At 53.6% G+C, this 13,522-nt stretch overlaps 1 protein-coding gene across 2 annotated transcripts; it reads left to right on the top strand.

Moving 5' to 3' along the window:
* Window positions 1-905: 905 nt before the first annotated feature.
* LCNL1 (lipocalin like 1) lies at window positions 906-4,538 on the top strand. 2 transcript variants are annotated; one of them, XM_074556107.1, is made up of 7 exons: window positions 906-1,065; window positions 1,502-1,641; window positions 2,132-2,202; window positions 2,788-2,898; window positions 3,418-3,519; window positions 3,750-3,775; window positions 4,216-4,339. In XM_074556107.1, exons 1-6 carry the CDS (start codon window positions 970-972, stop codon window positions 3,773-3,775), a joined length of 546 nt encoding a protein of 181 aa, XP_074412208.1. In that variant the 5' UTR covers window positions 906-969; the 3' UTR covers window positions 4,216-4,339. The 2 variants fall into 2 exon arrangements, with proteins under 2 accessions (XP_074412208.1, XP_074412206.1); XM_074556105.1 differs by lacking the exon at window positions 4,216-4,339 and adding an exon at window positions 4,362-4,538 and having other exon boundaries at window positions 908-1,065.
* Window positions 4,539-13,522: the final 8,984 nt, after the last annotated feature.

Below are 13,522 nucleotides of genomic sequence, written 5' to 3'. Positions count from 1 at the left end.
AGCTCTGGGCAGACAGGGTGAAGCAGTCAGGCTGCCCAGAGCTGCCTGCAGGGACACCCCCAGAAACCTCATTCCCTTCTCAGTCCTCTCCCAGGCCACCCAGCTGGGAATGGGGTGGCACCAGGGCTGCCTGTGGCCGGACTGGGACCCACATGCCTGCCCCCATCTCACCAAAGCAAGGCCATGCTGCCAGGAGCCCCAAGGGCAGTTTTTATCTGCCTCCACCTCCTGCACAGTGAAGGCAGCCTCTGGTCCCCCCTCTGCCTCCCTGCCCTGCAGTCCCTCAGTGCCCAGGCAGATGTTGGGCTGTGACCCCAGAAGCCTGGCAGAGCCAGGCCACAGGGGACATCACACTCTGGGCAGGAGGGACACACTTCCACAGCGACACGAACCCCTTGTTCTGCCCATGCTGCTCAGGATGCAGCCCGCTCGGCAGCCCCTGCGGGCCCCAGCGAAGGTCGGGGGGAGGCCGGCGCAGGCACCGCGGGTCAGGCTGAGCCTGGAAGGGCTGGGTTTGGGCAGGACCCCGGCAGCTGCCCTGGGGCACGTTTCAGAAGAACGGGTCATCGAGGGCCTTGGTGAGCTGGGCAACGGGGCTGCCCCGGGGCCGGTGCCGGGAAGAACCTCCTGCTCCTCCTGGCAGCCCGTTGGAAAACAACCGTTCGCTTTGTTCTTTCACAAGCAACTAAAACACCGGGGGAAATCCCAAATTTCAGCAGTGGCGCAACGGTTCCTGTAACTCCGTTTTGGGGCTGGCAGGCACAAGCCCCTCTCTGCCGCAGGGGTTTGTTGACCCTTGGCTGCCCTGCGGATCGGATCCACCCCTTGCCCAAGGCAAGCCGAGAGCGTTCCCTGGGGCCCGGCACGGCTCGGCACGTCTCCAGCGGGGGCGGCAGCGCGGAGCTATAAATGCGACAGCGCCGGCACCGCTCCCCATCCCACGGCTGAGGGCACAGAAGCTGAGGCGAGATGAGGACCCTGGGGCTGAGGCTGGTCATGGTCCTGCTGTGCTTGTGGCGTGCGCAGGCTGGGGACCCGGGAACGGCGGAGCTGGACGAGAGCAAGGTGACCCTCAGCATCCCGGGAAGGGAAGGGAAGGGAAGGGAAGGGAAGGGAAGGGAAGGGAAGGGAAGGGAAGGGAAGGGAAGGGAAGGGAAGGGAAGGGAAGGGAAGGGAAGGGAAGGGAAGGGAAGGGAAGGGAAGGGAAGGGAAGGGAAGGGAAGGGAAGGGAAGGGAAGGGAAGGGGCTTGTTCTCCAGTCACCAGCAGAGAAGGGAGGACTGTAAAGGTGTTTTGGTGCTGGGGTCACTACAGCCACCATTTGCTTTGCTGACACACAAGGTGAGGACAGTCACCCAGCTCCTGCATAGGTGTCCCTAAGGGAATTTTGTTGCCTGAATGGGATGTAGATGTTCCATGGACTGAGATTGTCCTGGCTCGGTCCCTGAGGAAGAGACTCTCTAGACTGCTCCTCTGGACTCACAGCCTGCTCTCACTGCCAGGTTGCAGGGACATGGTACATCACTGCTATGGCCTCTGACTCGGAGAGCTACCTCCAAAAAAAGGACCAGCTGAAGATGGCGATGGCCAGCATTGAGGTCCGGGGGGATGGTGACCTGAAGGTCTCCTTTGCAATTCCCACGTAAGCCCTACATGCTTTTCTCCACTGGCTTCACTACCAAACTCCTCCCTGGACCTTCACTGGCGGGTCTCCACCTCAGTGCACTCACCAAAGATCTGGGCAGGGGTCCTGACAGGAACACCAGGGGCTTGGGACAGCTGTGGGCAACCCATCTTTAGGGCAGGCTCAGGACAGCACTGGCCAGGACCAGTGCCACCACAGAGGGTGGGACAGGACCCTACAATTACAACTTTCCCAGCAGACCCAGCCTCATCCCAGAACCTCAGAGCATGAGTGAGGGCATCGATAATGCCCAGGTGCCAGCACTGTCCCCTGCCACCCCAGGTACCCCTTGTTCTAAGGGTGGTATCTGTCCCCTCCTGCCCTGGCCACACCATCACATCTCTGAACAGCAAGTCTCACATCTGGGATAGCAGCCCTTGAACAGGGGAGGGGAGAAGGGAGAGGGAGTCCCTTCCCCTCAGCTGGAGCATCCTTCACTGTTCTGCAGCCCTGGGAGATGTATGAAGTTTGAATCGATCTACAAGCCAACAGGCAGCCCGGGTGAATACTACAGCTCTGGTGAGTGGGGGTGCCTGGCTCCTGGGGCAGGATAGGGGCATGTCCCACCATCCCTGTCTGAAGCAGCTGGCTGCTCCTGGGGACATGGCCCTCAGGACTGCCTGCCCCTCCGGCATCCTGGCTGAGACATCCCTCTGTGTTCAGGTGCCAGCTGCACCCCAGGGCTGGTGGCCCAGCAGCGTGGCAGAGTCCCCAGTCCCTCCCTCTGCGATAAACACATTGAGGCCAAGTTTAAACCCTAGGGAAAAGCTGGTTCCTTCTGCAAAGGGGCTGTGAGTGGATGTTCCCAGGGGATGGAGCAAGGGTGGTTTTGCATCATTCCCAGCCCAAGGAGCAGTCTGACACTGGCCAACAGCCTGCACTGACCATCCACAGCCCTTTCTGCCCTCGCTTCCCCATCCTTCTTCTCTGCTGTGGTCTGTGGGCTCCCCAGGCTTCCTGAGGAGCCTTAGCAAGAGGGAAAACCTAGGATGAGGGGATATCAAGGAAATTCAGGTTTGGTGGGCTTCGTGCTCTTTACAGCCCCTTTGCACAGTGGGGGTTTCCAGGAGGAGGTAATTAATTTTTCTCCACATCCCTTTGCAGACAGAGGCAATAAGACGGTGCGGCTGGTGGACACCGACGGCAGCTCCTACATGGTTGTCTTTGCCACCAGAGAGAAAGAGGGGAAGACCTTGCACATGCTGAGACTTTACAGTGCGTAGCCAGCAGTGCTGAGCTGCTCCAAGGGTCCTGCAAGGGCAGGAGCCAGGGAATGTTCTCTCTCCACTCCTGCCCAGGGTGAGGTGCAGGAGTGGGGCAGGGACTGCGTGTGTTCCCTGTGTGGCAGGGAAGGGAAGGAGCAGGGCTTTGGCATGGCAGGGGGGTTGGGGCTCAGGCTCCCAGCACTGTGCTGCCAGTCCATGGCATTGGGTAAGTTTCTTGTGGAGAAGGGTGGAGGGTGGGGGTCCTGCTGCACAGGCAGAACAGAATCAGTGGCGACAGGAACCAAGAGAAGAGTCACTGCACTGGTGTCAGGACCTCTGGCTCATCTTGTATCCTGGGTGGGGTGTCTCATGTGCCTGGCCACCACTGCTCTCCAGGACCTCCACCAGTGCCTCCAGCCTTCTCCCAGGGACTGCCATCCATCCCACCCTCAGGTGGACACACTCACCAGCTTCCTAGGAGATGCAGGGTCAGGCACAGTCTGGAGCTAACTCATGTCTTTGTCTTTAGGCAGAACCCAGTGGGTGAGACCCAAAATCAAGTTGCTGTTCAAGAGACTTGCCAAGCTGAATGGCTTCACCGACGAGACAATCTGGATTTTGCCCAGGCAGGGTGAGCACTGCCCATGCAGGGACATGCAGGCAGGGACCAGCTCAGCCCATCAGTGCCACCACTTCATGGTCTGAGCTGGCAGGAGGGAGTGCTGACAGCCAGCGGTGCTCTGGCTGGGCACAATGAGCAAGAAGAAACCCACAAGTTCCTTCTGAGCAGTCTATTTTGGGTGCTAAATGGGATTATTCAGACCACAGTGCCAGACTTAGGCTTTCTCTTTGTTTCCACAGAGGAATGCAGACTTGGTGAACCGTAGGTGAGTTGCCGCAGTGTAAATTGGTGTTTGCAATGTTCTCTCCTGGAAATTTACCTTCTTGGTGCCCCCAAAGCAAGGGCCACCAAGAACTCTTTGAATTCCTCTGGTCTGAGCTGGTGCTGGAGCTTGCATACAGGTAGGACCATTCCTTTGGATACTTCTCTGCAGCAGGGGCCCCCAGGTAGCAGTGCCCAGGCACTGCCAAGGAGCAGTGTCCAGAGACCCCCAGTGGGATGTGCCTGGCACTGAACATGGGCATGTGAGCTGAAACCACCAGAGAAATGTCTGCCCAGCCCTTTGAGCAGTGAGGGCCAGGACAGCAGCTCCTGCCCAAGGGACCTTGGGCTTGTGGACTGGCAAACCTGGCCAGAGGGGTTGGTGTCTCACCATGCAAACCATTTTTGCTGTTGCCCCCTAGCCTGTGTTTTCTCGCCATACAGCTGTAGGAGTTACTAGAAATCCATTGCTGGAGGTGCCTCACCCTACAAATCTGGGGAGAACTGGAGAAGAATGCACTGATCCTAATGGAGAGTCCCACAGGTGTCCTTGCCTCACCCAGACACCACCTCTCCCACCTGTTTTCCAGAGAGTGCAGACTGGCTTGTGGATGCTCCTGCCAAGCAATACAAGACCCATGCTCTGAAGCTCCAGGCTCCTGCTCCACCATCCTTCTTCTTAGCACTGTTGTCAGGACTCTGACAGAGTCCCTGCTCCTCCAGCACACAGTCCCTGCTTTTTTCCAAATAAACAGAAACCCTCGCCAGGTGTTGGTGTAGCTGTCTGGGGACAACCTGGGGTGCTGGGGCCTGTGCTCTCTCCTGTTGTCCCCCTGGGGGCTGTGGATGGTGAACAGCCAGGAGTGATCCCAGCTGAGCTTGCCCAAGTGAGGGCAGTTTCAGAGCCACAAGATTTTTCCCTCCTGGGTGCCTCCCAGAGGGGCAGGACCAGGCCAGGCAGAGATAAGGCAAAGGGTGCAGTGGGGCTGGGAATCCTGTGGGCAGGAGGGGCTGCATGGAAAAGGCCACTGAGAGAGTTTGGAGGGCTGCATCCACCCGCACCACCCACCACCTCTCCTCCTCTTGCCCTGCAGTGCCTGCAGCTCTCTGCTCCCTGGGAGCCCCAGGAGCTCATCCAGCAGTGCAGGCTGAGCCAAGGCAGGGCAAGATTCAGATTTGGGATCTCTCTGCCCCAGTGCAAGCTGTTGTGGAACATGGCTGTCTGAATCCTCTGGAGCCAAACCTGGAGAGCTGCCTGTGGTTTCTGGGCAGCACACAGAGAAAAGCCCCGCTGGAGCTGGGCTGTGAGGACACACAAGCTGACAGTTCAGTGTTTGCTGGGTGTGAGTCCCATCCGTGCAGAGCAGGCGGTGGGTCCCCATGCAGCACTCCACAGTCCCTCAGCCCTTCCATCAAGCTTGCATCTGTCTCTGCAGGTCATCCAATACTCCTTTATCCCCCCACAAACCTGGCCAGATGTCATCATATATCTGATAAAAAGGGACTTTTCTTCCCTGAATGTTCCTAAGGGCTTCCTGGGTTTAGGCACCTACTCAGCAATGGTGGCATCCTGCAGCAAGGAGCTTCACTTGCCTCTGCTCTCCCTTATGCTTGTCATGCTGATTCCATCTTCAGCTGCACAGCCAAGGGCCATGGAAACATACCAGGGCTGCTGGTGCAGTGAGGATCAGCCCAGACACAGGGGCCCAAAAACTGATGGAGACAGCAGAAGAGTGTTGGGGCAAAGGAAGTGCGGGGACAGCTTTTGGTGGCTGAGGAGCAGCTTGAGAGCAGCGCCTGATGGCTGCTGGTGATGCAAGATCATCTCTATTTGTGTTCCTTATGCTGTTCCAGATCTTGAATCTTTGACAAGCCTCCTTGTCCTCCCAGCCTCCCCTGTCACCCTCTCTCTCCTTGCCCTGTTCAGGCCATGTCCCTGCTGGGGCTGCCAGGCCAGACCTGGACCTCCACCTCCCTGAAAAGGTGGGGGTACAACTGAGATTTACATGGAGCCTTGTCCTATTCTCTGGTCTTCTAATATCTCCTCATGCTGCCCCCTCTGGCACTCACTGCACGTGGATGAGATGTTTTACCAGATCTCTGTCAGTCAGCACAGTGACGCCTCTGGGTGACTTTCCTGCCTTTCTCTCAGCCACTCTTCACTGGATAGGTGACCAAGCATGGGACAGGCTGCCCAGGAGGGTCTAGAGTCATGTCTGGAGGAGCTCAAAACCATCTGGACACAATCCTGAGTGACTGCTCTGGGGGGCTCTGCTTGAGAAAGGAGGCTGGACTGGATGACCTTCCAGTCTAAATCATTCTGTGATTTATCTTAGTGAGATCTTCTTCCCTAACCTATGCCAGCTTGTCCTCTGCGAGCTTTGATGGACTTGCCGGGTGACATGAGGATGTCCAATGCTTATATCTTGTTGACTCCTCCAGAGAGATGTATTTCTGAGGTGTGATTTTCCTGTGCAAAAGTTCCGTTCAGTCTGCCCTGTGTCATAGTTTGCCAACACATCAACGAAATCTGGCATTTATTGCAGCTATTGTGAGTATCTCCTACACTGTGAGGGGGCCTCTGCAGAGCCTGGCATATTCTTCTCATTGTCTGGTGAAAACTAGAAGGCACCAAAGAGATTGTAAGTGGCAGATGGGGTGCTGGAGTGATGTTCAAGTTGTTTTGTCTGGAAATGTCATCTCCTCTGTCTTATTACTCACTTGCTCTTCTCCATTGGCAGGACAGAACTTCTGAAGTGTTTGCAGAGGAGACTGTCCATTCTGAGGATCCACCAAAGCTCCTTCTTGGCCAAAGTGGATGCAGGGTTTCTTCACTTTTCTATCCGCTTCTTTTCTTTGAATTTAAACAGTTACTTTCAAATATTTTCTAGTATAAATTCCTGCTGCCAGAGCCTTGAAGAAATTGCAGCTGTCATTTCTCAAAGCAGAGGAGCAAGGCACCAGATGCTGGTGTCTTCGTTGTTTGTCTAACATTGTTGCCTTCAGCTGTCTTCAATAAGTTAAAGAATGTTTATGCTATTTCTAATCAGATTCTTTAAATTGATGCAATCATGCTGGGTTCCATTTAGGCTTCCCAATGTTGTTTAGGGCTTGTATTTGCTAATATCAGCTTAAGCACTCAGAGGAAAGCTAAGCTGGTCTTTCCAGACAATCTCTGTGCCATATGTGATAGTTAATCCTCTTGACTTCTCATTTTTTCTTTTTTTAAAAATAAAATGTGACTGTATTGAATCATCTCAGGTTGTAAAAGTAGCACCAGCTAGCACAACAAGACACTTTAATTTCAGCCTCTGACCCAGGTCCCACTTGCTGCTTGGGACCTGTGGGTGCTAGGCAATCCCAAAAAACCTGAGTGCAAGGGTGCCCAACCAACCTGCCTGGGTGCACAGCCTCTTGTGTTAGAGGCTCCTGGATGTTCCTGTGTGTGTGACGGGTGCAGCACCAGTCACCAGCTGGTGGTGTAGTCACCGCAGCAGGAGTCACTCAGGCAACATGCAGACATCAGAACCAGCCTTGTCCATCTGCCTTGGATGGTGCAGAGAGAGACCACAGGGTTTTCCCCAAGTGCTGCTGGAGTCTGATGGGTGTGAGCTCAGAACAGCCTTTCCTCTCTCAACACACATCCAGGGGTCTGTTGGAATCACACGGTGCCCCAAAGCGCTGAAGCTGCCACACTCCTGTTGCGACGGGAGGTGCAGGAGAGGAGCAGCAGCCCCTCTGGGATCCGTGCCCCGGGCTGTTCCCTGCCCCTCGTGCACAGCCAGCAGCCAGGGCTGTCCTCCTTGTCCTCCTTGTCTCTCTCTTGGCCTGGCAGCCAGAGGAGCCCTGGCCTGAGGAGCTCTTCATGCCAGCACAGGGTGTCTGGCTGTAGTGAGTGACCCTGGCTGGACCCCAGGCACCCACTAAAGCCTCTCCATCTGTCCCTCTGCAGCTGGACGGGGAAGGGAAAATATGACAAAGGATTTATGAGTTGAGATAAGGACTGGGATAGTTCACTCATTGTCACAGACAAAACAGGCTCTAATTAGAGATATTAATTTATTGCTAACAAAATCAGAGCAGGATAATGAAAAATAAAATAAGACCTTAAAAACACCTTCCTCCCCACCCCTCCCTCTTTACCAGCTCTACCTTCTTCCCCACAGTGCTGCAGGGAGACAGGAATGGGACACTGCTCAGGGACAGAAGTCATTCTGCTGCTCCAGCATAGGGTCCCTCCCATGGGGGAATAGTTTTCCATGAACTTCTGAAATGTGAGTCCACTTCACAAGCAACAGTCCTAGCCAAACTGCTGCAATGTGAGTCACTTTTCCATGGGGTCAGTCCTTCAAGGACCAGGCTGCTCCAGTATAGGGCCCCCACAGGGTCACAGCTCCTGTGAGCAAACCTGCTCTAGTGTGGCCTCCTCTCTCCACAGGTCTGCAGATCCCTGCCAGAATCCTGCTCCACCATGGGCTTGCCACAGGGTCACAGCCTCCTCTCAGGCATCTCCCTGCTCCAGCACAGGCTCCTCCAGGAGCTGCAGGTGGATCTCTGCACTCCTATGGCATCCTTGGGCTGCAGGGGCACCATGGTCTTCACCACAGGCTCAGGGGAATCTCAGCTCCAACACCTGGAGCAGCTCCTTCCCCTCCTTCTCCGCTGACCTTCGTGTCTGCAGAGCTTTCCTCTCACATATTCTCACCTCGCTCTTGTCTGGCCACAATTACAACTGCACAAAAGCCTCTTTCTTTCCTTCCTTAATATGTAATCTCAGAGGCATTACCACTCCTAACTGGCCTAGCCTTGGCCAGTGACATGTCCATCCTTGGAGCCACCAGGGATTGGCTCTGCTGGACATGGTGGAAGCTTCCGGCAGCTTCTTGCAGAAGCCATTCCTAGAGCTCCCCCTGCCAAAGCCTGGTCATGCCAACCCAATGCACTGTCTCAAAGCCCACAGCCTGACAGGTCACCTGCTAGCAGCATGGCAGGAAACCTGTGCCTGCCACAAACACAGCCCTGCTCACCTTGCACACGTGTGCCTCATTGCCCCACGCCAGGGCTGTTCCTGGCAGCGTCCCTGGGATGTGGCTCCTCATGAACAGCAAGGCTGTGGAGCTGGCCTGTGCTTCCTTTGAGCCTGCCTTAAGCTCACTTGATTCATTAGATTTGATTGTAAATCAAATGCAACTTAATTAGCAGAAAGGCAAACAGTCTCTGCCAATGACTGGCTGATCATTCCCTAATGACTATCAGATCAGGACATGTAATTGCAAAGCCCTAGAGTTATCGAAGAGTGAAATGAAGATGCCACTTGCATCCCACTCACACAGCACCTCTGATGGTTTCTCCTGCCCTGGCTCACAGGCAGAGGAGTTTCACGGTGGCAGGACGCACAATCTCCTGTGCTTCATGCCTCTGCACTCTCCAACTTCCAGTAAGGCAACTGGTGCCAGAGAACCCGACCTGAGGAGGCCCATGAGCCCACTGGGGAGAGGGCAATGCCAATGCCCTGGAAAGATGCACTATAGACTCCAGACACTCCTCACAGGGCAAGGAAAGAGGCTTCCCACACAGCACTCTGCAGCACTACAGCAGTTTATCCCAGTTCTGTTCTCCCCATTGGCCTTCCCCACCCCTTTTACCCTTACATTCATGTTCTAGAGAGTTCTCCCTTCCCTGTTTTCCCATTGGTGTGTGTAACCCTGCCCATCCATCCTGGCATTCCCCATTGGTCCCTTCCCAGTATACCACCCCTGAGCCCTCAGACCATTGGATCCCTGATGCTCCTCCACCCCTCTTTCCTGTGTTTATACCCTGGGCCATCCTTTATCTCTGGGTTGCTTTAGTGTTGCTGTATGATAGAGTGTGTGGGAACTCTATGCTTGGACCCTCCTGTGTCTTCACTACCACGCACCTGTGTCTGTCTGTCTGTCTCTGTCTGTGTGCTGGTGCTCTCGTGGCTCCTACCCACTGGCCTAAGATGCTCTTGGGGGAGGTTGTGTCCACCACCTCCAGAGACCACAACACCAGGCTGGTTTTCAGGTAGCCCAGATTGTGGTGCTCTCCTGGGGATACCAGCTCTTTGGTATGCCCTTGGTTATGGAGAGACACAGGGAGGGAGCTGGGGGTGCGTGGTCTCCCTAGGGGTCTTGTTATTGGTGTGTCTGTGTGATACCTTCCCAGTGGACCAGCCATGTAGTTTTCCATGTCTGCTTCATCAAGTCAACTTGAAGGCTCTGTGAACACGGAATTGTAGCTAAAATAGGTTTATACTAGGTAAAGGGAAAAGTTTTCAGTGATGACAAATGGGTTGAAGATCCCAAACACCTCCTGTATTTGCCCCATTAAGTGAGAACTTTGGGCCTCAAATCTCCTGGAAAGGCACCATGTAAGACCCAAGAGTTTTCCAAGTGCCACTGGCCATGGGATCTGGCAGTTGTGAGCCCAGAAGAGCCTTTCCCCTTTCAATATACACCCAGGAGTATATTGAAACCACACAAATGTCCAAACCCTCATGCATTAGATCTAAGGAGCTCATTCCTGGGTCAAAGTAATTTTTTGGTGCTGGGTTTCAGCTGCCAGCTCTTGCAGGTTTGCCGCTCCAGGGTGGCCCACAGCATGCTCGAGCAAAGGGCTCTCCTTTCTGATGCAGCCATCTCCCAGCTGGGATTTGCATCTCCAGGCTGACCATGTTGCACCGTATCTTCTCTAATGGACTCTCTGCTCTTCAGGCACCCTGACAGCCCAGCTCAGCTTCCTCCTCAAGTGGGTTCCCTGTGCAACATCCAGAAAGGTCTCACTAACATAACACAGCTCAATATTTTCCCACACAGTCTGAAACCCTTTTGTCCCCATGGCCATTTTGGCATCCTGTGCCATACTGGTGGCTCCAGATTCCCCTGACTCTCTAGTCAAGGATCCTGCAGGCAGGCAGACTGCTCTGCAGATGCAGAGCTCCTGTGCCCTCCAAGTTTTCTTTCTTTTTCCTGAAGCTTTGCAAATGTCTGGGGTCAGATTCCTCTTCTCCCTCATCACAAAAACACTTTGCACCCTCGCTGCTGGAGACACAACGTTCATTCTTCCTGAGTCCAGGTGCAGCCACATTTCCCTCCCTCAGCAAATCTCTGAAGACTCTCCTTCCTCCTTAATGCTTCTGTCCCAGTGCCTTCATGTTGTCACTGGCCATAAGTTGTCATTGTCTTCTTGGAACATTGGGAGCAGGAGATATCTGACCTGCAGGGTGCTGTACTGAGGACACAGCAGGACAGTCTGTCCCCATCTACATGGCTGAAAGGCAAATACTTACCCCATATAACTCTGCAAGTGATTCTCACAGGCTCCCTGCACTCCTCCATCTTCCAGCACGGGCTCTTTTCTTTCCTTGCAGACATTCCACTCTTTCCAGAGTCCCTCCTTGGTCTCTGTATGTTGCTTGTTTGCTATGGGAGAAGCTGTTTCACCAGCCTCTCCCTTGTGCTCAGAAGAGATTTTTTGGTGTCTATTCTTTTTCTTTTATGTTTGAATGCTCAGCTTCCCAAATCTGCTCAGCTGCAGGAACCAGCTCGCCTCATTTCTCCTGATTTGTGCTTGTTCTCAGCAACAGGCACCCATCTGCCCCTATTAATCTTCCCATTTATGCCAAATGGTATCGACTCATGCCTACTGGAGCTCTGAAGTTATTTTCCCAAATACTTCTTCTAAAGACAACCAAAAGGAACAGGTACAAAAAAAAAAAAAAAAACAAAAAAAAAACCCCACCCTATCAGCTCACCTTATGCTGGTTATGTTGCCTGCATATCCAAGGATAACTAGAGTGACTGTTGCCGACAGGTGATTAGAGCACCTCTGCCCCTCCAAAGAGCTATTCTTCCTGGAAGCAAGAAACTGGAGCCTAAGCCTAAAGGATTTCTCTCCTGGTAATTTGTCCTCACCCCAAACTGGCTGGGGAAACTGTGACAGGCTCCTAACATCACTCAGGCAGAAATTCCTTTCCTTCCTTACAAAGTCAGTTTAGGTTCAGGAAGATCTTTTGATCGTGTCTTTCAATGTCTTGTGCTGACCTCTCTCCTCATCACACGCTCCTGTCCCTCCTCCTGAGAGCTCCATCGCCTCTGCCCAGCTCACACCACCTGGTTCCATGACTTTGGGAAGGTCTGCTCCCATGGGCAGCTCCATGTACTAGTCTGAGTTTCTCTACAGCAGCATTGCACAGGGCTACCATTGCTGGTGATCTTTTCCATGAGCCAGATGTGAAGACACCAGCCCACACTGCTCTCCCAGCTGCTCTTACCCCTTGAGTTCTTTCCTTCTATCTGTGGTTGCACACTTGTTTACCACCTCCTACTCCTCATCACAACCCAAACCAGCATGTAAAGTACATGCCTCTCCTTCAATCTCTATTCCCTTCCTAGTTCAGAGCCTGGCATCACATCCCTGCAGGTGCCTCCCATCCCACTGGCATGCCTCCTTGCATTGAAGGGTGTGTCCATGAGTGCCACGGCATCCATGCTCGGGCACCCCAGCCTTGGACTGGCTGCTCATGCACCCCCACCCGACTGCTGGGCACCAGGACAGACCCACAGCCCCCCAACTCTCTGCCTTGTGAAGCACATCCACAGTTGCCCTGTTCCCTCTCAGAGGGCCCTCGCAATGTTGTTTGAGGGTGCTCAATCCTCTCAGCCTGGCACCCACCTTCTCTTCACTCCTGGCAGATGTTCCCATTCTTCTCTCTGGAAGGACCTGAAGACAACTCTGTCAGCACCAGTAGGTTCTTACAGACTCATGTGAATCACTGATCATTTCCTGGCCTGCTCCTCTCGCAAATTCAGTAGCTTTGGTTTCACACTCAAAATATTGTGTATCTCATCTTCATTTATCCTTAGGCTCCAGTTTCTTGTTATATCCAGAGCCTTTCCTGCAGGCCAATGTCTCTGCTTTCCCTTGCCACTCTCAAGCCTGCTGGAACCACAGTCACCTTTGAATGCCATTCTGGTCCTCCACACTCTCAGAGGTACCTGCCTCATGTTGTTTTCTCAGTGCAAACATGAGGTGACATCCCCAGTGCAGTATTGGCCAGCAGGCACTTTGTAACATTTAAAGATTCTTTTTTTTAATGTCTGCTTCCACAATCTGTGATGGAGAGGGCAAGCCAGACACCTTTCTGTATCTTCACTAAAGGTGTAAAAACAATTTGTTCCCATTAAGGGCAGCAGCTTTTCATGTAGGGTCTGGCCTGTCACGTTTTGTGGGATCTTTCAACCAATCTCCATTGCAGGCCAGGAAACCTGGAAGGAGGAGAGGAGCTACTCCATCTGTTCTCTGATCTCCTCCTACTACTGCATCTGTTCTTGTTTAACAGTGTTTGGGACCATCAGGAGAGCCCTGTCTATGTCCACAATACAGTCCTGCTATGTTCTCAGATGTTAGAGATGTCACTTGTAGGAGTGACGGGGGTCACACACGGTCGGGACGGACGGAGACCAGAGATCTCTGCAGCCAGGTCAGGAACTTGGGGTTTATTGCAAAGGGCCTGGGTGCAGGGCCCTGCTGGGAGCTGCCAAACACAGCTCAGAGCAGGCCTGAGAGGAGAGAGGGGGAGAGAAGATGAGAAGTAAGAACATAAAAGCATAAGAGGGTAAATGGAAAGTAAGTAGGTGAGTGAGTGAGAAAGTAAGAAGAAGTGAGTAAGAAAGGGAAGAAGAAGAAGAAGAAGAAGAAGAAGAAGAAGAAGAAGAAGAAGAAGAAGAAG

The sequence above is a fragment of the Zonotrichia albicollis genome, chromosome 21 (genome assembly GCF_047830755.1).
Source record: "Zonotrichia albicollis isolate bZonAlb1 chromosome 21, bZonAlb1.hap1, whole genome shotgun sequence".
Classification (NCBI taxonomy): domain Eukaryota; kingdom Metazoa; phylum Chordata; class Aves; order Passeriformes; family Passerellidae; genus Zonotrichia; species Zonotrichia albicollis.
This window is presented reverse-complemented; position numbering and strand designations above follow the sequence as displayed.